This window comes from Chinchilla lanigera, unplaced genomic scaffold, assembly GCF_000276665.1.
Source record: "Chinchilla lanigera isolate Chin_1 unplaced genomic scaffold, ChiLan1.0 scaffold00051, whole genome shotgun sequence".
Lineage (NCBI taxonomy): Eukaryota > Metazoa > Chordata > Mammalia > Rodentia > Chinchillidae > Chinchilla > Chinchilla lanigera.
In genome coordinates, this window is record NW_004955452.1 from 7076833 (window position 1) to 7099089 (window position 22257).

General features: G+C 46.6%; 1 protein-coding gene across 3 annotated transcripts; it reads right to left on the minus strand.

Annotated features, from left to right (window-relative positions):
• Nucleotides 1-3808: 3808 nt before the first annotated feature.
• Nucleotides 3809-21177, minus strand: Rpa2 (replication protein A2, 32kDa). Of its 3 annotated transcripts, XM_005394935.2 has the most exons (9): nucleotides 20886-20910; nucleotides 20540-20646; nucleotides 14377-14478; nucleotides 14147-14260; nucleotides 12275-12349; nucleotides 10926-11042; nucleotides 6245-6352; nucleotides 5973-6067; nucleotides 3809-4499 (listed from the first exon to the last, which is right to left on the minus strand). In XM_005394935.2, exons 1-9 carry the CDS (start codon nucleotides 20893-20895, stop codon nucleotides 4415-4417), a joined length of 813 nt encoding a protein of 270 aa, XP_005394992.1. In that variant the 5' UTR covers nucleotides 20896-20910; the 3' UTR covers nucleotides 3809-4414. The 3 variants fall into 3 exon arrangements, with proteins under 3 accessions (XP_005394992.1, XP_013375197.1, XP_013375196.1); XM_013519742.1 differs by lacking the exons at nucleotides 3809-4499; nucleotides 5973-6067; nucleotides 6245-6352 and adding exons at nucleotides 8820-9492; nucleotides 10708-10774 and having other exon boundaries at nucleotides 20886-21177; XM_013519743.1 differs by lacking the exons at nucleotides 3809-4499; nucleotides 5973-6067; nucleotides 6245-6352; nucleotides 14377-14478; nucleotides 20886-20910 and adding exons at nucleotides 8803-9492; nucleotides 10708-10774.
• Between the last annotated feature and the right edge of the window lie 1080 nt (nucleotides 21178-22257).

Below are 22257 nucleotides of genomic sequence, written 5' to 3' on the forward strand. Positions count from 1 at the left end.
GTGTCATAGTGGGGCTGAGGATTCCCCCTGGGCTCCCAAGCAAGGAGCACACCTCTGGGACTACACAGGATGATCCACTAGGAACAAAACAAGGATTAATAGTTCCCTCTGTGTTCACTTTTAATGTATTTTCACTTCTACTCGTTAATGTTTTCTAATGTGACATATTACTAGAATAACATATAGGAATAGTTGCCAAACAAGCCAGCCACGGTGGCACATGCCAGCACTTGGGAGGCTGAGGCAGGAGGATTGCTGGGAGTGGGAGGCCAGCCTGAGCTATATATTGAGACCCTGTCTCAAAAAAAAGTTTCTGAACAAATGAATATAAATCAGGGATGTGTTATGATTTATATCTAAATATCCTGCAAAGGTTCATGCCCTCACAGGTGAAGCTTTTAGGAGGTGACTGGATCAGGAGTGTGTGATACTGGGTCAGTCCACGGTTTTCGAGCTGGGTGCGCTATTGGAAGGGGAAGCCTGGGGGAAGTGGGTCGCTGTTGGTGTGGCCGGGAAGGATATTTAGTTTTCCTCCTGCTTCCCGCCTGTTTTTCCTCTGCCATGCCACCCTGCCTTGCAGACAGCTGACTATGGACTGAAACCTCTACAAACTGTGAGCCAAAATAAACCTTTCCTCCTTTAACTTGTGGGTGTTTTGTCTGAGCAACGAGACAGTAACTAAGACAGGATGCTTACTCAAAACTTAGTTTCATTTCTCCCACCGGCATTTTTTTTTTTTTTTTTTTTTTACTGGGAATCCAACTCAGGACCTTGCCCTTGCCAGGCAGGTGCTTGTGCCACTGAGCTATATCCCTGGCTTTTTTTTTTCTCACCTGTAAAATCAACTTTTTTCTTTTTCTTTTTTTTTTTGGTACTCAGGACTGAGCCCAGGGCCTCTGCCATAGCTATAACCCTGTGGGGAGTGGCTGACGCTGGAGATCGGTCACAGGACCACATGTGCCTGTGGGGCTGGAGCAAGGCTGCCCCAAGGACAGAGCACCTGAGATGAGCCGGGCCTTGAACAAAGCTGCTCCAGCTCCAAGAACGCGCGGTGCCCTGGCTACCATGCAGGCGGCCACGAGCAGAAGGGGTCACATGACATCAACCTACGGAATGTCTAACCCCACCGCAGGGGTTGGGCAGTTCCTTTCCTCCCGTCCAGAGAGGGCACCACCTGATCCCAGCTTTCTGTATTGTGACTCTTTATTTCTCCATCCTCTCACTATTCTTCCCCGGGGGAACTGAGAGCTGCGCTGGACGAGGCACAACCCTAGCCTTTTTCTCGTATACTGTACTATTTTGAGACAGGGGAGTACAAGTCTGTGCTGCCGCACCTGCTCCAACTGCATTCAAAGAAACCTGCTAATTCGCATAATCCCTCCTGGCCTTCCTCTGCTTAAGCCCAATAGCATACTATTTCTCCAGGAGCCTCAGCTCCACCTTAGACAGAGGATTCTCCCGAACAGACCGGGCCCGGGGCCGTGTTGCGCTGGGGAGATTCTAAACTTGGTCATACTGCTGTTTCCAGAAACCGCTACTGGGACATGGTCAGACCATGAACGCCCCCGAGGCAAGCTCTGCTCGTCTGCCCACAGCAGCTCTGTGAAGGCAGGAACTGTTTTGCTCAGTGGTCTGGCCGGCTGTCCTGCCTACACTCAGCCCCACAGATCCCCGCCGTGCTCAGAAGGCACGCAGCCTGACTGCGAAACGCCAAGGTGGCAGACAAGCGAGTCTCAACGTGCGGCTGCTCTGTGCACCAGCAATCCTTGTGACGCCAGGGTCTTACCGTGCCTTCCGTCCTTAGTACCTGACTGACCCCTGGGCTGACGCAGTTCCTACTCCACACACACCTGCTGAATTTTTGTTGTACTGGGGATTGAAACCACAGCCTCACATGCTGGGCAACTAACTGCTCCACCACTGAGCTCCAACCCCAGCTCTTCTGAGACTGGGTCTAAGTTGCCCAGGGTGGCCTCAAACTTTCAACTGTTACGCCTCGACCTCCCGAACTGCTGGGATCACAGCTGTGCACCACTGCATGTGGTATGCAACTTTTAAATCACTAAATTATATGAATTTTATGAAAAAAGACCTGCAGCCACAACCACTGCTACAGCTCCGCCCATCTGATGTCACTACTTGACACCTAGAAAGAGAAGTCTGCCACCCATAAAAGTACGGTATCCTCATTCGCAATTCATCTATTTTTTTTTAAACTGTTTTTAGCAACTGTTCTTTCTTCTTTGTCCAAGAATGGACACATTTATAAAAAACATACTGGTTGACAGAGCTTTTACACCTTCGTAAATTACCTGGCATGTCACTGGTTGTGGTGGTGTATGCCCCAGCACCAGGGAGGCTGAGGCAGGAGAGCTGCAAAAGTTTGAGGCCAGCCTGGATAATGAGACCCTGTCTCAAAAAACCCCCCAAAATTACTTTGCATGAAAGAAAAGCAGCTGCTCAGTTACAAACTGAGCCTAACGCTGGGATGGAGCCTTCCCCAAAAAGCTGCTAGATCTTACTAAGACACAGCTGCTGCAGATATAGCTCTTATTTGCATGTTACACCTTATTAGCTTTATCTCGAAATTGGTTCTTTCATTCAAGATGTAGCTTATGTTCTGGAGTTGTCAAAGCATCTTTGAGAGTCAGGCATGGTAGAACATGCTTGTAATCCCAGCGCTTGGGAGGTGGAGACAGGAGGACTATGAATTCAAAGCCAGCCTGGACTACATTGCAAGGCCTTGTTTGAAAAAACAAACAAACAAAAAACCCATCTGGGTGTGGTGGCGCATGCCTCTAATTCCAGCACTCGGGAGGCTGAGGCAGGACTGCCAAGTTGAGGTAGGCCTGCGCTACCTAGTGAGCTCAAAGCCTGCTATACAGCAAGACACTGCCTCAAAAACAAACAAAAACAAAAAATACCCACCAATGGGGGGGACTCGCAGAAGATAAAGAAAAAAGTCTTGCTTTTTTTTTTTTGAGACATGGCCTCACTGTGCAGGTCAGGCTGGCCTTGAACTCGCAACAGTCCTCCTACCTCAGCCTCCTGAGTGCTCCTGGATTACAGGTGTGCGCTACTACCCCTAGCAAAAGCCTATTAAAACCCTCTTTGAACTAGTTTCTTCTCCCACTAGACAGAGCTGACCAAGTTGGCCAGGAAACAGCAACAGGCCTTTGGAGAGCTACACCTGAGATCAAAGCGCAGCCAGTCACCCGAGCACACAGCTGGAAGACCCAACCCTTAGGCCCAAGGTCCAGTCCCCACAGTGGTAATGCCTCATGTGTTACAGATCTTTTTTTTTTTGTCTTTTTCAGACACGGTCTCACTGTGCAGTTCAGCTGGCCTTGAGCTCACTTTGTAGCCCAGGCTGGTTCCGAACTTGCTGGTCCTTCCTGCCTCAAAGCAATGTGCTGTGCAAATAGGTCCAGCCTCCTGAGTGCTCGGATTATAGGTGTGCCTCATCACGCCTGGCCTTTTAATAAGACTATAAGACGACAGATCTTATTATAGTCAATCTTCACAATAAACCCTTGAGAAAATGGGTTTTACATGGGGAGATGGAAGCCCTCACAGCCTGCTCAAGATCCTAACAAATCCCAAGTTTTACTACGCTGTACTGCCTTGGAGGATAAAGTAGCAATCAGACGACCGATTTAGAAAGAAAAAGGAGGAGCTGGGGATTTAGCTCAGCGGCACAGCACCTGCCTGGCAAGTGCAAGGTCGTGAGTTCAATTCCCAGTACCGGAAAAAGACCAAAAAAAAGAAAAAAAGGTAGAAAGAAAAGGGAGAGCATTTTCACAAGCTATTGCAATGATACAATTGTTTTATTAAAATATGGATCATTTCTTTTGTACAAAATGCAGTAACACTCCTTCCCTCCTGTCCTGTGAGGCCAGTATCCCATAACCTCAGGCTCACATGAACCTGCTTTGAGAAGAGGCAAAGCCAGGAGGGAGGACAGTTCTGAAAGTGACCCCACAGGACAGAGCGGGAGACGAACCAGGGAAGGCGGCGGCTCCTCGGCTGGCCCTGTGCCCACAGCCTCAGTCCCGCTCACCCTCTCTCAACAAGAAGCATTTTTTTAAAGAACAAAAATATCTGAGCACTACTGCCCAACTCCCTCGGCAGGGGCTTTCTTCCAGTCTTCCCTATCTCGATGTCCTCATGCGGTCATTTGAAACTTCTCTAAGAAGTTCCACCCTGGATTACATCTCTGTCAATTTGTTCATTTTCCTTTCAGCTTCGAAACACAAAAAACAGAAGAACAGAGAGTTTCAAAGGGTTGTCAACTGAGATCTTTTCTAGAGGGAACTTCCTCCTTAGAAGTCACCTGGCCAAACATACGAACAGCAGAAGCAACGGGCTGTGCAAATAGGTCCAGCCAGAAATGTCCCAGGTACTCCGAGATCAGTTACTCTGCATCTGTAGATTTAAAGTGATCATCATCCACAGTAGAATAGATATGGCCCTCATTGCTAAGGAAATCCACAGCTTGCCTAGAAAGACAGACAAAACGAAAAAGGGGTCATTTTTCTGTTATGTTTTTACTACATAGCCCAGGCTGGCCTCAAACTCGTAGTAATCCTCCTGGCTCAGCCTCCCGAGTGCTGGAATTACAGGTGTGCGCACACCTAGCTAAAAGGGTCATTTTTAAACAGTGCAGAAGAAAGGAAGGAAACTGCCTTTTGGATGTATCCAAATAAGCAAACTTTACTTCTGCACTTTTTATGTCAGCTAAGAATTTAGGGCCATTTTGCTCACACAGTGCTTGCACGGGGAGAATCGCCAGTGGAAGTGCAAAAGCTGAGGTTGTCTGAGCAGACAGTGGGCTGCTGGGGATCTCTCCACCACGTCTGACTCTTGTGTAAAGGCAACAAAATATTCTATTTTTGTTTGTTTTTTTCCTTCCGGTACCAGGAATCAAAGTCACAACCTTGTGCTTGCCAGGCAGGTGCTGTGCCGCTGAGCTAAATCCCCAGCCCCCTCTATTTTTTTTTTTTTTTTTTTTTTGTTGTTTTCTGGTACTGGGAATTGAACTCATAACCTCGCACTTGCCAGGCAGGCGCTATGCCTCTGAGCTAAATCCCCAGCCCCAAGGCAACAAAATAGAGCCTCACTAAATACCAGCCTAAGCAATGTGGAACAGGAATCTAAAGCTGTCATCCAGCTTGCACAGGAAATCTCTCAGTGTGCACAGCTATGTTTAAGCCTTCCCTTCCCACCCACACACCAAGAGCCTCTTTGCTCTACCCTGGGCAGTTAGTTTTCAGGAAGTAAAGGAAAACTATTTCAGAAACAGTATGCCACCTTCAAATTCTTTCTCAGGGTCAGCGCCAGCAGCATGTATACTAACAGCCAAAACCCTACTACATGGTGCCGTTCAGTACCTTAGCAACACAGTAACTCTGCGATAGAAATCATTATCCTCCCTTTATAGGACAGGAACTGGAAAGACTTGAGCATTTCTTTTCTACCTAGACCTAGAATATCAACTGATTTCCAGTAACAGCTATCACATGTATCACCATACTGAGTTTGTTTAATTACTGTGTTCCACTGGGATAGAATCAGGCCAAGGCTGTAAGCCTGGCCTAATGGCTTCAGATCCAAAGAGCCTGATGCATTTCTGTCTATAGTGGAGAGAGCAACACGAACAGGACGACACACACAAGGGCCAGAAGCCGGGGGCTCAGCCCTCCAGACCAGAACCCACGAGGTCTGAGGGCAATTTCTGTTGAGAATCACATCCTCCACACGTGACGGGCCTGAGTATTTGTGGAATGAGCAAATGAATGAGGGGTGTGATGCACAGCACCATCTTTTGAGTCCTTTTAAATGTTCCCGAACAACTTCCCCTGTCAACAGATACAGCTTTACTTTTAAACTTAATTCTCATTATCAGGAAGCCCCAGAGGAGTGGACTGATAGGTATAATTGTAAAGACCCAACTCATAGTAAGAAAAACTTACTTGATTGTGGCTATAGGCATGTGTTGGAGCTGGTTTCTGAGATCCTGAAAGTTCAGTCCTTCGGGCCTTGGACAAGCCTTAATCAAGTTCAGCACCTGACAATTCAAATTAGAAAGACTGTAGCAATGACTCTGAGTCAACTCCCCTTTGCAAAGCTGCGTCTCTTTATGAGAAAAAGAAAGGAGCCAGGTGCTAAAGTAGTCTTAGACGATTAAAGAAGTGATGGAAGTTAGGACGTTCTGTCTCTCGCAATAAGGAGCCACTCAGTTTACCTGGTTTTGGGTCACGTTGAGGCCGTTGGCTGGCATGAAGCTGTTTCCACCGAAGTTTCCTGTTTCACCCATTCCTGGGTTGCCGATGGACGCTCTCCCTGCTGAGGGCTAAATTAAGAAATAAGTTCATACCAGTAGAAAATTCACCAACCTAAACATGGTGTAGGCTGGCCTTTGCTTTTTCAAATAACGTATTACTAATAAGCAGCTAAGAAAAAAAATCAATCTCTCTTCTTGCTATCTTCTCCTGCCATGAACTGTTGCCCTCTGCCATGTGTCACTCTGCCGTGGAGCCAGCAGATTATGGACTGAAACCTCTACAAACTGTGAGTTAAATAAACCTTTCCTCCTTTAAAAAAAAAAAAGGCAGCCATACTTGTAATCCTAGCACTCAGGAGGCTGAGGCAGGAGGATCGTTTTGAGTTCGAGGCCAGTCTGGGCTATAAAGTGAGTTTAAAGCCAGCCTGAGCTGCATAGCGAGACCCTGTCTCAAAAGACATACATACGGAGTTGGGGATGTAGCTCAGCGGCATAGCACCTGCCTGGCAAGTGCAAGGTCGTGAGTTTGATTCCCGGTACTAGGAAAAAAACCCACTAAAACAAAACAAAACAAAACACCAATCAAAAGACATACATACATACACACATAAAAGCAGATAACAAGTAAGTTAGACCAAGAGTTTTCCTATTATGACTGCCTACATGGCAGGGGACAGCAGAATTTCATAGTAAGGTAAAGTAACCCCTTAAGCACATAATGTCAAAAAGAGGAACAGCCAGGCGTGATGGCCTGCATCTGTAATCTGCATCCACCCAGGAGGCTGAAGCAAGAGGATCATGAGTTTAAGGCCAGCCTGGGCTCCACAATGAGACCCTGTCTCAAAGAGAGAAAAAAAGAAAAAGAGGAAGGTACTTCTGGTTCCTTGTTTTGTATGATGGGAGAAATCTAGGGGAAAGTATCACTAAGAAAATCACTCAGAGATTGGCTGCCATGGTCTCAAGCGTTTCCTGATGACCCTCCTCACTCTTGGTCTCCAGTTGGTCCCTCAGCTCTTATCTAGTGACCTGAACTCCAATCAGCCTCCACCATTACAACAAATCACAACCTGCTAGGACTGCACCACTACTAAAAGAGACTCAAGTGGCTCCCTCTGCCTGTGAAAATGTAAAATAGCAAGGTAACCTAAACGCAGCTTAGCTGCCCCTGGTAGAGCAAAGAGGCTCTTGGTGTGTGGGTGGGAAGGGAAGGCTTAAACATAGCTGTGCACACTGAGAGATTTCCTGTGCAAGCTGGATGACAGCTTTAGATTCCTGTTCCACTTTGCTTAGGCTGGTATTTAGTGAGGCTCTATTCTGTTGCCTTTACACAAGAGTCAGACGTGGTGGAGAGATCCCCAGCAGCCCACTGTCTGCACAGACCACCTCAGCTTTTGCACTTCCACTGGCGATTCTCCCCATGCAAGCACTGTATGAGCAAAATGGCCCTAAATTCTTAGCTGACATAAAAAGTGCAGAAGTAAAGTTTGCTTATTTGGATACATCCAAAAGGCAGTTTCCTTCCTTTCTTCTGCACTGTTTAAAAATGACCCTTTTAGCTAGGCGTGCTGGTGCACGCCTGTAATCCCAGCACTCAGGAGGCTGAGCCAGGAGGATTGCTAGGAATCTGAGGTTAGCCCAGGATACACTGTAAAAACAAAAGTCAAAATCTATATTTAATTTTTTGTTTTGTATAGAGACAAGGTCTCACTTTATAGTTCAGGCTGGCCTTGAACTTGGGGTGATCCTCCTGCCTCAGCCTCCACAGTGCTGGGATTACAGGCATGGGCTACCATGCCAGGTAGGTATTTGTTTTTGAGCCTACCTCCACACACTCTACTCGCCAGCTGCACTTAGTCTTTCCTCATCTTCCTGGTAAATCCTCTCCTCACCTTTTCAAGTCCAACTTAATAGTCACTGCCTTGTGAAGTCTCTCCCGACATTCCCCAACGCAGGTTAGTGATTCTCTTCCTTCTCAGCTTTGGCCTATCCCCTCACAGCTCCCAATGCAGTTTCCCCGTCACTATCCTATACGATTCCCTGGGATCACAGGTGTGTGCCAATGTGCTGGCTCTTTTTTTTTTCTTCATCTTTTTGAGACAGGGTCTCGCTCTGCAGTTCAGGCTGGCCTTGAGCTCACTTTGTAGCCCAGGCTGGTCTCGAACTCACAATGATCCTCCTGCCTCAGCTCCCAAGTGCTGGGATTACAGGCGTGCGCCACCATGCCTAGTACGCCACCATGCCTAGTACACTCTCTCCTTGAGAGAGAACATTCTACAATGCCAGGTGGAATGGCACATACTTGTAGTTCCAGCTGCTCAGCAGACTGAGGCAAGACGATGACCTGAGTCCAGGAATTCAGGTCGGCCTGCACTATATACACCCTCCCTCTCTTTTTTTTGTCTTTTTGAGACAGGGTCTTGCTATGCAGTTCAGGCTGGCCTTGAGCTCACTTTGTAGTCCAGGTTGGTCTTTAACTCAAAATGATCCTCCTGCGTAACTCCTGAGTGCTGGGATTACAGGTGTGAGCCACCATGCCCAGCTACAGACCCTATCTGAAAAAAAGAGACGTAAGTATGGCGTGTGCTGGAGCACGCTTGTAATTCCAGCGAGATTGAGGCAGGAGGATTATGAGTTTGAGGCCAGACTGTGTTACCTGGCAAGACTGTCTCAAAACAAAACAAGAAACCAACCAGACAAAAAATATTTTATGAAATCCTGCTCCCTGGTCTTCCTGCTTAGCCAGCAAGTCCTCTGGCTTTCGGCGGTGCTTCTCTTGTTTCCAGACTTCTGAAGTTCGGTCCCAGCGCTGCGGTCTCTGCCTCTGAACTCCCGTGTCCAAAGCTTTAAATATCACCAACAGAGAAATGACCGCCAAAGCTCTCCCTCTAGCCTGCCCTCTCCCGCGAGGTCCAGCCTGATACAGTCACCTGCGCACTGGATGCCTAAGTGGCATCTCCTACGCGGTGAGGTCTGAACCACAGTTCTGGATTTTACCCTCCAGATCTGCTTCATCCGGCTGCTCAAGCCTCGAACCCAGGAGTCCTTTGTGAACCCCTCTCCTCCACGTTTATCCCTAACCCACACATCACTCCTATCAGCTCCTCCTACTGAACACACGGAGTCAGCCCCTCTTCCCCGGCCGCAGCTGCCACTCCTCTCCATGACTTCTGCTGCCCTCCTGGGTGCCTCGGAACACACCGTCCACACAGCTGGTGAGCTTGTTAAGGAAACAGTAGACTGGACGACATTACCCCTGACTGACACCTTCCAGAAGCTCAGCATCAGAATACAAAGCCCTCTGCGCTGTGGGCCCGGATCCTTCTTCCACTCCCCCTGTCACCCGTCTGATGCCACCCTGGGCAGCTTCCTGTTGCCTCGGAGGAGCCGAGCTTGCTCAGCCTCTGGGGCTGGCCCCTCCCCCCCGCCCTCCCCCACCGAAGCCGCACCATTCTGTTCCCGCCATCACTCTCTTCTCCACTCTATTTCAGGGCACCTAAATACCTGAAAGTGGGTGTTTTTCTTTTTTGGGAGGCAGCACTGGGGATTGAAACCAGGGCCTTCACACAGAGCTAGATCCCCAGCCCCTTTTTATTTTCATTTCGAGACAGGGTCTCTCGCTAAGTTGCCCAGGCTGGGCTCGAACTTGCCATCCTCCTGCCCCAGCTTCCCCAGCAGCTGGGACTGCAGCCATGTACCATCCCCCAAGCCTGCTTGTCTGCATCTTGTTTGTTGCCTGCTTCTCCCGAGTGTCAGTTTGAAGGCAGATACTCTATCTTGTTCATTGCTATATTCCAAGGGTTTAGAGTAGTGATCTACAGAGTAGACTGGACGAGTATTTTTCTAAAAAAGAACTGAATGAATGCGTCTGCGTTCTCAACACCTTCCCAAGTGCGTGCCAAGTGGGCCGCGTCAGCGCTCCTACCGGCTTACCCATTCTGCAGCCTCTGCTACCGCAACCGCCCTTCACCAGGCCACCCGAGTCACCTGTGGGCTTTCTCATACGACAACTGACTGATGCTTTGAGTGGTCCTAGAGGGGACCTGCCAAAGTGAATTCACGCTACAGGAAATCAGGCAAATTTCATATGGACCAAGAAATATAATTTCAAGGAGAAGTAATAGTGCAGTTTTTCCTACCAGGCAACAGCTTGGAAGAAAAGCACCAAAATGCCGCCCTACTTGAGATTTTTCTCAGATTATGGGCTGGAAATTCTGGAGCTACAACCTCAGCCTATGTGTCTATCTGAAGGTTGTCTTAGGGCACAGCTATCTATGGCAGTGGGGTCAGAGGAACTTATGATTCTTTTTTTCTTTTTGTGTTTTGAGACAGGGTCTTGTAATGTAGTTCAAGTTGGCAATGAACTCACTATGTAGCCCAAGATGGCCTCAAGCTCAGTGTTTCTCCTGCCTCAGCCTCCTGGGTACTGGGATTACAGGCGTGCACCACCATGCAGAGGAACTCATAATTCTGAGAGAAACATGAATGCTTCACCTGGAATGAAATACGAAGTTGATGGAAAAACGTTCTGAAGACTGACTGATGCCTTTCTTCCAGCTCAATCTTAAAAACACCAAAAACGCAAAGCCAGAGCACAGAATCAGTCTCCGCTTTCTAGGAAAGGGAAAAAGCTGACGCCGCTTACCTGGGTGCTGGGTTTGCTCAGCATCATGTGTGCATTGACTACTTCCAGAATATGTGTGGTGAACTCATTCATATCCTCCAGGGGCATGATCTTAAAGGCTACCAAGCTCTTTTTGTTCTATTAAAGTAAAGAAGAAAACACAAATAAAGGATGAGCAGATTCAAGTCAAAACACTGTGACTCTTTTCTAGGTTCTATTTTGCCAATATGAGGAAAATATCTGCTATGTAGCTAAAATTTCGTTGTTGCTGTTTTGGTTTGGTTTTTTTTTTCCAGTACTGGGAATCCAACTCATGACCTCGCACTTGCCAGGCAAGCGCTGTGCCGCTGAACCAAATCCTCAGGCCCTGTATCTAAAATTTTAACTCGGGGTAATCCAAGTGTAGTCAACAATGAAGGAAAGAAGCAAACTAGCTCAGATATCCATGATTTGTTCAAGGCTACAAAACCAAGCAAAAAACAAATAGAGCAAAATGGCAAATCCAAGCAGGGTCTACCTTCCTGACTCTGAATCCAGTGTTCTCCCTTCTACCTCTCACCAATGCCACATTTGTCAACTGTAGGTAGAGATTTTCTTCTTTTTCTATCATTCTGTTACTTTTTTTTTTTTTGCCTTTTTGAGACAGCGTTTCACTATATAGTTCTGTGGTTCAAGGCTGGCCCTGAGCTCACAGCAATCCTCTGCCTCAACCTCCCAACTGCTGGGATTACAGGTGTGCGCCACCACACCTGGCTATAATGGAGGTTAAGAATAGGAAAATTTATTAGAGAATTGGAATGGAGAATAGGAATAGCTCTTGAGAGACAGGAGGGTTCCCAAATGGGCTGCCCTTTTTTAATTTGTTTTTTGAGACACGGTCTCACTTTGTTGTTCAGGCTGGCCTGGAACTCATGGTGATCCCCCTACTTCCGCCTCCAGAGTCTGGGGATTAGGGCCAGGGATATAGGTCAGTGGCATAAGCGCCTACCTGGCAAGCCCAAGGTCCTGAGTTCGAGTCCCGGTACCAAAAATACGAAAAAAGCAAAACAAGAGTCTGCGGATTAGCAGTATGCTCTACCATGCCCAGCTGTTACTTTTCTTTTCTTTTTAAGGATTTTTTTTTTTTTGGTGGTACTGGGGATTGAACTCAGGGCCTTGTGCATGTCAGGCAAGCACTCTACCACTGAGCTACATCCCCAACCCTGCTTTTCTATTAAGATAAAAACCAGTTACTTCCTGTTGAATTAGAGGATAAGGAAATAACTTCCCATTAAATATAGAGGGTTAATCATTAGTTATCCTAGACCCAGACTTGAATTCAGAGACTGCTTCATGCAAATACATTCTGTCTGGCATTTTACAGACTTTACCTGAAAGGACCTCAGGTGGCCGGCCACCTTCACATACGTTTCTGGAGGGACCACGGTGTTTTCTCCACTGGTGTCCTAACAGATAAAATACAAACACGCCATTAGGTCTTTATGATGCTGGCAAAAGCCACACTAAAATGTCTAAATTACATATACAAAGCTAGTTATAAAGTAGAAGTGCTAATTCCCCAGCAGTGGAGCTGTTGGTCAGCATTGTTATGATTGATGATTTTGGTAAAGAATGACTTCTGAGGAGTTACACCAGTTTACACTACTATTGTCAAGGTAGTATGGCATCCACTTCCTTAGAAAAACAGTGACAAGCCACTCTACACGTTTACTGAGGGCACTCTAAGGTAGAGGCACTGTGCAAGCTGTCAACTCTTACCACAACTAAGAAGCATCATTACTTTTTTTTTTTTTGTTGTTTTTCTCCGGTACCAGGAACCGAACTCACGACCTTGCACTTGCCAGGCAGGTGCTTTTGCCGCTGAGCTAAGTCCCCAGCCCGCATCATTACTTTTAATGTGCCAACAATACAAACTGAAAATGGAATCTCCCTCCTTGCTAATTATGCTTTTGTTACTGTGACTGTCATTCATACTTAGGTCTTTTTTTTTTTTTTTTAAGGAAAAGAAAAATAAATAAAAACAATCGTATGAAATTTCAGAACAAAGCCAGGCATGATGGTGGTGCATGCCTGTAATCCCAGCACTCAGGAGGCTGAGGCAGGAGGATCATTGTGAGTTCGAGGCCAGCCTCGAACATGGTGAAACTCTTTTAGAGACAGGGTCTTGCTGTGCAGTTCAGGCTGGCCTCGAGCTCACTTTGTAGCCCAGGCTGGTCTTGAACTCACAACAACCTTCTTGCCTCAGCCTCCTAAGTGCTGGGATTACAGGGGTGTGCCACCATGTCCAGCACTTTTTTTTTTTTTGGCTTTGTAGAGATTTTTTAAGTATTAAAAATTAACAAGTTTGTAATATATGCAAATCTTCTTCACATTCATTAAAAAATATTTACTTAAGGTCCACTTCGTGACTGGCATAGTCCTAGTGCTACAGAGAAAGAGGTGTGCAAGACATAAAAATCCTCCTTATGCCTGGCGTGGTCACACTTGCTTGTAATCCCAGCTACTGAAGAGGCTGAGGCAGACAATTTCAAGTTTTTTTGTGGCCAGCCCAGTCAACTCAGTGAAATACTGACTAAAAATGAAAAAAATTGAACAAACAAGAACTAGGTTTAGCTTCATGGTAGAGCATCTCGGGGTTCAATCCCCAGCAATACCCACACATAAAAACGTGTGTACCCACACATGCAAACCTTTCTCATGGAATTTATACTATACTGTCTCTTGTTACCTAACTTTTAATTGTTTGCAATATTTTAGGAAGTTTAGAAAGTTTTAAATTTGTATGTAGCCAAGTCTATTAACCTTTCATTTTAAAGCTTCTGCCTTTGATTTTTCTTTTTTGAGACTGGGTTTCACCATGTAGTCCAGGCTGTCCTCAAACTCTCAGTGATCTTCCTACACCTCAGCCCCCCACCAGTGCGGGGATTGCACGTGTGCACCACCACGCCTAGTTTGCCTTTGCTATCTTTTTTTTTTTTTTGTCTTTTTGAGACAGGGTCTCGCTGTGCAGTTCAGGCCGGTCATGAGCTCACTTTGTAGCCCAGGCTGGTCTCGAACTTGCAATGATCCTCCTGCCTCAGTCTGCCGAGTGCTAGGATTACAGGTGTGCGCCACCATGCCCGGCAATAGTATCTTATGAATTATTTTAATGTAACACAAACCTCTAAAAGGTAAGATTAAAAAAGTTTGCCATCTCCAAATTCCCAAAGTAACCCCACCCCAATTCAAAAATAGCCACTCACATCTGTGTCAACCCACTGGCGGACATCCATGGGTGCAGCTGTCATGTCATCTATTTTGTAAACAATGTTGGTTGGAGCCTTCTCTGCGTGTCTGATTATCCCCACAATAGTGACCTAGGTTGGGAAAATAATAAGGCTTGGTTATCCTGAAAACTAAAGCAACATTTATGTACTTTTAAGTACACCACATCTTATGATTAAGTGACGCTCCGATAAATTCTTCTACATACCTGTGAAATCTCAACATTCCCAATTTTGAACACCTCATCAACCAGAGTAGCAGAAAGTAGCTGAGATATAGTACAGGGTACAATGTACTGGGCTCGGGCTCTCTGAAGAGAAAAGGTATGCATAAAGTCAACTCAGAAAATAATAATTCATTTAATACTTGCCATGTGCCAAGCACTTTAAATATATTAGAACACTGAAATTTCCAAACAAACCTCATTGTCCTTGCTTCACAAGAGTGAAACCCAGGTCATAAAGCTAACAAATGCCACACATTTAAAGTCAAGCCCAGCGCCGGGCATGGTGGCACATGCCTGTAATCCCAGCACTTGGGAGGCTGAGGCAGGAGGATCACTGCAAGTTCGAGACCAGCCTGGGCTACAAAGTGAGCTCAAGGCCAGCCTGAACTGCATAGAGAGACCCTGTCACCCTGTCTCAAATACACAAAACAAAACAACAACAACAAAAAAAAAAAAACAAAGAAAAGAAAGAAAGAAAAATAATAAAGTCAAGCCCAGGTTCACCTGACTCTAGAGCTCCTGCTGAGTGGGAAGTCTGTACTAGATTGGGGATTCACCCAAACATGGGGGCCAAAGCAGAGACAGGTAAGGAAGGGTGAGCTGCTGCCGGAACAGACCCTTAGGAGGAAGCCCCAGCTGTGGGAGAAGGGCAGGCCGTTGGAACACTAATGGGATGAGATGGTACAGGGAAAGGGTTTCCCAAATGGCAAGCAGACATAGGATTCTGGAGCTTCTCTAGGTCTCCTAGAAAGTATAGCTTCTTTTAGGACAGATGTTCTGACAAATGGATGAGTTCCTGGGGAAAATGGGGTAAGAGCTTAGTCACTGACATTTTAATGGGAAGGAACAGATGAATTGAGCAGAAGAGCATCTGGCGGGGGAGGGGACACTCAAATCACATTCTAAATTAGCCTGACAACAACGGCAACCTCTCATTTTACCTATCCCTGGCAAGGCACAGTCTGGGTAAAACAGAGATGAGTAAGAAACTATTTGCCTTCAACACACCCTAACAAACAGAGCATACATTCCCACAGTCTCACAGACAAGCACAGAGTTCTTCCTGTCAGACATCAAAGGAAGGAACACAGGACCTGTTTACACATAACACCTAGAACATAGCAGACTTGTGACCTTCAAGGATTTAACAGTCACAACGTTGGCCTAAAGATCTGTCATAGTGATGATACTTCACTTTTTGAAGCATAATTCTGAATGACAAGAACTGGCAGAACAGTATAAATTAAGTTCAGCCAACCCCCAGCATGCTCACCACCAAAGGAAGCAGCTTAGCTCCAGGATGAGTTTGTGACCCCGACCCCAGGAGCAGTGTGCTCAACTCATCTCCACCTCAGTTTCCTCATATATGACATCAGGAATGAAACAATCAATATTAAGACAGCTACATAAAGCTGGGTGGGTGGCACATGTCTGTAATTCCAGCATTTTGGGAGACTGAGGCAGGACTATTGCAAGTTCAAGCCTAGCCTGGGCAAATTAGTGAGATCCAGTCTCAAAAATAATAACTAAAAAGGGCTGGAGGTATAGCTCAGCCGCAGGGCCCTGGGTTCAACCCCCAGCACCAAAAGCCAAAAGCCAAAACCAAAAGGACAACACAATAGAGCACTCAAATTGGCACACAGTAAGCACTCAAATGCTAGCAACTGCTCAACACTAGGTTAGCTGGTGCTCCCCATTCTTTTATGTCTGCAATAGCTTTTAACAAGGATATGAAGGGCTCAGCTATGCCTTTCCATGTTATTTTACAGTACCCTACTTTACTTTACAGTTGTTTAACATATAATGAATGATAAAACAAATTTTTTTTAAGGGAAGGCAAAAAAAAAAAAAAAAAAAAAAAAAAAAAAAAAGAAGAAAAAGTTGGGCATGGTGGCACATGCCTGTAATCCCAGCACTTGGGAGGCTGAGATAAGAAGACTGCTGTGAGTTCAAGACCCACCTGGGCTACAGAGTTCAAGGTCAGCCTGAACTGCACAGTGAAACCCTGTCTCAAAACGGCAACAGAAAAAAAAAAAAAGAATTATAGGGCACAGTGGTGTGCCTACAACCCCAGCTACTTAGGAGACTGATGCAAGAGGAGTATGAGACTAAGCTAGGCGTAATTAGACCCTGTCTCAAAACAAAGAAAGAGGCTTGCATAGTGGTGTATGCTTGTAATCCCAGCACTCAGGTGGCTAAGGCAGGAGGATTACTGTGAGTTTGAGGCCAGCCTGAACTACATAGTGAGATTCTGTCTCAAAACAGCAACAAAACAAACCCCCCAAAATAAATTTTTAAAATTACAAAGCAACATCAAAAATAAAATCCCTTGAGGCTGGAGATATAGCTCAGAGATAGAGGCCTATATAGCATGCATGATGCCCTGGATTTGATCCTGGCAAACACACACTGAACAAATGTAATAAAAGATGCAGGGGGCAAGGTGTGGTGGGGCATGCCTGTAATCCCAGCACTCGGTAAACTGAGGCAGGAGGATCGCTGTGCATTCAAGACCAGCCTGGACTACAAAGTGAGCTCAAAGCCAGCCTAAACTGCACAGTGAGACCTTGTCCCAAAAAGAAAAAAAAAAAAGATTTTGGGATACAGGATCAGGTTAGAAGGGAACACACCTGCTAATGGTGGGGGAAGCAAGTTCTAAAGAGGACTGTAGCTCTAAGCTGGCACCCTCTCCACAGCTGCCCACGCACTCCGGGACAAGGGAGGGGAGCTAAGGAAGTGCCCCAAGGGGGCACACAGCTGACCTCCCTTAACCTCCTGGTGCCACCCTCACAGCTGCACTCATCCCTGCCCCGACACCAGACTCCAGATAATCTCAGAGCCAGGACCAGGCTCCCAGACATTGGAATGGGAAGAAAGAGGGGTTCAGGGGACAGAGTGAGATGCTAAGGGGCAGGAAGCAGCACAGAGCTGGGCCCTGTGGGGAAGGCTCACTGCATCCACACAGACTGCACCATACCCTGTGGTAATTTATAGGTGAAGTTCCTGCTCCATCGTATTTACAGATCCAAATTTTGCAGGTCACAGAATTTGCCTCTTACAACCTACAGCACTGTTTTTACCTATCACAGGTGAGATTCTGCCACAAACCAAGACTATGGTAAGAAAGAAGAACAAGGGGTCTGGAGCCACACAGACCCGCAGACCTGCACTCAAATCCCAGCTCCTCAGCCCTGGACGTGCTACCACCTTTTCTGAAAAGCTGAGGACAGCTGCCTTTCACGTTTGAATTGAAACACACAATGTATATAAACTGCAAACACCAGTCTCTGCAGGCACTGTGTAGTCAATAATAATTGCGCCGTCAATAGTGCTTTCAAATTCATCCCAAATCAGGCATTTTTTGTTTTTTATTGAGCCAGGAAAGAATCACAAGGAACCCCTGGTTTGTTCCAAAGAGGTTCATAGAGTGTACCTGCTCAAGTGTTCTACTTTTGAAAAAAATTATAATATTCATAGCTGAATATGAACCACAGGCTACTGTGACAGTACTCTTATGAAATCACTGCTTGGGTTTTTTTTGTTTTTTTTTCCCGGTACCAGGAATCGAACTCACGACCTCGCGCTTGCCAGGCAGGCGCTGTGCCACTGAGCTAAAACCCCAGCCCTGAAATCATTGCTTGTATAGATAAATTTCACAATTTTGGAAATTTCAACCAAATATTTATATCAAGAGGAAACATTTTAGGGGCAACCCATTCAGGGCCCCCTTCTGTCCCTCTCTGACAGGAGCTTTCTTTCCCTCAATTAATATGTTCTGCTCTTAACCTCCATTGTTCCTAAAATTCATTCTTTGATTTTAGTGAACATAAACTTGTCCCAGACATTGTTCAGGTTGGGAGTTTTTTCTCCTATATCATTTTGGAGATAAACCTCCAGTTTATAATCATCGTTGTTCTCTGAAAAACTATTTTAATACACAGTTCAGGCTCAGGATTCTCAGGTAAAAATAATCAGAATGGAGAAAAGTAGTTAGGGAAGAAAAGATGAGAATTTATATTTCCTGTTTTTTCCTTCACAACCTCAGGAAAGATATAGTTAGATATTCAAAGTGCTAGGGGCTGGGGGTACAGCTCCAGCACTACACAGAGAGACAGAGAGAGAGACAGACAGACAGACAGAGACAGAGACAGAGACAGACAGAGACAGAGGCAGGCAGAAGACAGAGGAGACAGACAGACAGACAGAGACAAAGAGACAGAAGAGAGGGAGAGGGGAAGGGAAAGGAGGGGAGGGAAGCTTAAAGTTCCCTGTGGATTTTTCAGGGGAAAAAAAAGCACACTAGGGGCTGGGGATTTAGCTCAGTACACAGCACCTGCCTGGCAAGCATGGAAAAAAAACAAAAAAAGGAAAAAAAAGCACACTACAAGAGACAGAAGAGAGAAGCAGCTGCTCAAGAGATTTTAGATTTGCTTGGCATCATGTATGCACCATCTGGTTCTAGTTACTTACTAGCTACGTAAGCTTAGTCCCTAACTACACCTTAGCCTCTGCTGTAAGCTGGAATAAGCAATGGTACAGGACTATATGAAATAACCTGTGAAAAATGTAAGGCAGTATCCAAATGTATAGGATTTAACGATGGCATTTTTTCCACACCAACACACACCTGGATTAAGAGTTTTGTTGTTGTATTTTTTTGTTTGTTTGTTTTTCTTCCAGTACCAGGAATCGAACTCATGACCCTGTACTTGCCAGGCAGGCGCTATGCTGCTGAGCTAAATCCCCAGCCCCTGGATTAAGAGTTTTAAGGAAAGGCTTACATCCCCTACACCAAACCTACTGAATCTTACGCAACGTATCTGAGTGGCACCTAAAGGGAAGCCCAATTAATCCTGCAGTTAGAGGATGAAATGAACAGCAACTGTTAAGTGCAAACTCACCTCTAAAAAAGCAAATAAACACACAACTTTCTGAAGATTACTTTCTCACAGTCCCTTATTTATCAATTTCAACAAGTATCCTGTGTTATGAGCAGTACCAGCACTATCATCAGAGAGAAAACTGAAGGGTCACAGGCTTCAAATTGCTAACTAATGTCAGTTATAAAGTAAAAGTAAGCTGGGTGTGGTGATGTGCACCTGTAACCTTAGCTCCCCAGCAGGATGAAGCAGGAGGGTCACAAGTTCAAGGGTAACCTAGACAACATAGCAAGGTTCTATCTCAAAATAAAAAAAGGGCTGAGAATGTAGCTCATTGGTAATGAGGCCTTGAGTTGCACCTAGGTCCACAGGGGGGAAAAAAGGCAATGTTAAATCTTGGGTCTATATATTCTGGCTCCAAACTCCGTGTTCTTTTAAAGGTAGTATCAGAACTGGATGAAAAGTGACTACAGAGCAGGCACTTTGCATTTAGCATTAAGTCTCACAACATCCTTGTAAGTTATATATTAACCCCATCTAGTTTAAGATAACCAAGAAGGTTAAGAAATGTGTCTGAAGAAATCGTGAAAACAAGTATCAGCAAAATCACACTTTTACTGGGCTTGGTGGTGCCTGTAATCCTAGCACTCAGGAGGCTGAGGCAGGAGGATCACTGTGAGTTCAAGGCCAGCCTGAACTACAAAGCCAGACCCTGTCTCAAAAACAAAACAAACCACATTTTCCCACTGCATTATGTTGCCTCACTACGTTTAATCAGAAAACAACTTTAAATATAGGGATATAAAACAGGCTATGAATACAAGTTCAAAGTTTTCCCACCAGACTAATTCAATAGCTATGAGAAATTTCAGAACAAAGCCGAGGAAACAGGGGGTGCAAAATTAAGGAAGATTTCGTTTTTAAAATCAACAGCACAGCCGGGCATGCTGGCGCACGCCTGCAATCCCAGCACTCAGGAGGCTGAGGCAGGAGGATCGTTGCGAGTTCGAGACCAGCCTGGGCTACAAAGTGAGCTCAAGGCCTGCCTCAACTGCACAGCGAGACCCTGTCTCAAAAAGACAAAAAAATAAATAAAACCGACACCACTTACACATTTAAAGAGACACGGAAAACAACCAATAGCTTACTAGCCAGTTCATGCCTAACACCCTTCCCTCGCCTCAAACGTTTTCTCCGTTGGACGAGTCCAGCGTTTCAGCCCCGGAGAAAGCGAAACCAAACCAAACCCGAGTCTGTCAACCCACCGATTTCCTCTCGGCCTGGGAAGGTGTTGGCGACCCGAAGCCCCCCGGGGTCTGCGTGTAGCTGCCGCCTCCTCCGTAGCTGGCGGTGCTGTAGCTTTCATAGCCACCTGTTTTGAACAACAGCGTTAGCGTCTGCGCTGCCCTCCGAGCCCTTGAGGAGTCCGCAGGTGCCCTGAGACCCCGTGCGCCCCAACACTGGCCCCGTCTCCCCAGTCTTCCCAGCTCCCTCGCGGACCCCTACCGCCGCCACCTCCGCCCTCGCCCCGGCCGCCGCACGCCTTCGCACCCCGGGCGCGCTCAATCCTCCGGCCACTTCCTCCTCCGCGCCCCTCCCACCCCTCCTTACTACTCCACATCTTGGTCGCGACTGTCTTGGGAAAGGAGGGCCAGAAGGTTCCAGAACGACAGGCTCGCAGGACCCCTCAGAATCCCGTCGCCGCTCCTCCGTCGTATCCACTTTCTTCTGGCGCCACAAACTACTTCCCGCGAAGGACGGAGCCAGTCAGCGCACGCTTCCGGCTTCAGCCAATCAACGCTCACGAATCCTACGGTGTTTTTCCTGTCTCCTGTGGCCACACTGCCGAAAACGCGCGTGCCCCAAGTAAAGCTGGAAGCCCTGCGCCATCTTTACTAAGGGCAAAACCCGATGCGCAGGCGAAAAGCGGAGATTAGGCGAGCTGATAGGACCCTAGCTCAAGAAAACAACCAATCAAAGCAATCCTCCCGCAGGATTTGCCGTCTCACGTCATGTGAGCGACTCCCTATGTCACTTCCTTTGCTTGCGTCCTCTTTTTTCCCGCTAAACTGTCGCTAACCAGAAGACCTTAAAGTGGTGTGGTAGGGTTTTTAGCTTTGAGGTTCCCGTGCGAGCGTCACAGCACCTCGTGAGATTCCTTTTGTTGTTGTTGTTCCATAAGGAGCCGCATTCTCTGCGGCGTAGCGTGGCTCGACGGTAGAGCGCTTGCTTAGCATGCGAGAGGCCGAGTTCGAGCCCCAGCACCCCAGTGATGGAGACTCAGTCTCTTCCTGAAATGGCTTCCCCGGTCTTCTTACCCATGACTACCTTTTTAAAAAATTTCTGACCCCATCCCAGGTTCAGGATCCCTAGTCACTCGGGTTTGGTTTTGTTTTCTTGGTAGTGAGGATCAAACCCAGGGACCCTTTATCACAGAGCTACATCCCAGCCCCTTTTTCTTTTTTGAGACAGTTTCCCAAGTTTGCCAGCTGGGACTCGAATTTGAAATCCTCCTGTCTCAGCCTCTCAGAGTGCTGGGATTACAGGGTGGGCCATCACACCTGACCTAAAATGTTGCATTTAGAACAATTGAAATAGGGCCGGGGATAGAGGTCAGCGGCACAGCGCCTGCCTGGCAAGTGCAAGGTCCTGAGTTCGATTCCCGGTACCAAGATTAATAATAATAATTGAAATAGCCGGATATGGTGGTGCACTTATGTAATTTAAACAGTTGGGAGGCTGAGGCAGGAGGATTATTACAAGTTTCAACGAGGCTGGGTGACCTAGTGAATTCAAGGCCAGTTTGAACTACAAAGCAAGACCCTGCCTAAAAAAAAAAGAGTATAACATTGCTTTAAATACCACTTAGTGCCAGGCGTGGTGGCGAATGCCTGTAATCCCAGCACTCTGGAGCCCAAGACCAGCCTGGGCTACAAAATGAGCTCACGGCCAGCCTGAACTGCACAGCGAGACCCTGTCTCAA

Coding starts and splice junctions, on each gene's coding strand:
- Rpa2 (XM_013519742.1), bottom strand. Junction 14,261..14,376: donor GGAATGTTGAGATTTCACAG/GTATGTAGAAGA, acceptor TTCCCAACCTAG/GTCACTATTGTGGGGATAAT. Junction 12,350..14,146: donor GCCAGTGGGTTGACACAGAT/GTGAGTGGCTAT, acceptor TTTATCTGTTAG/GACACCAGTGGAGAAAACAC.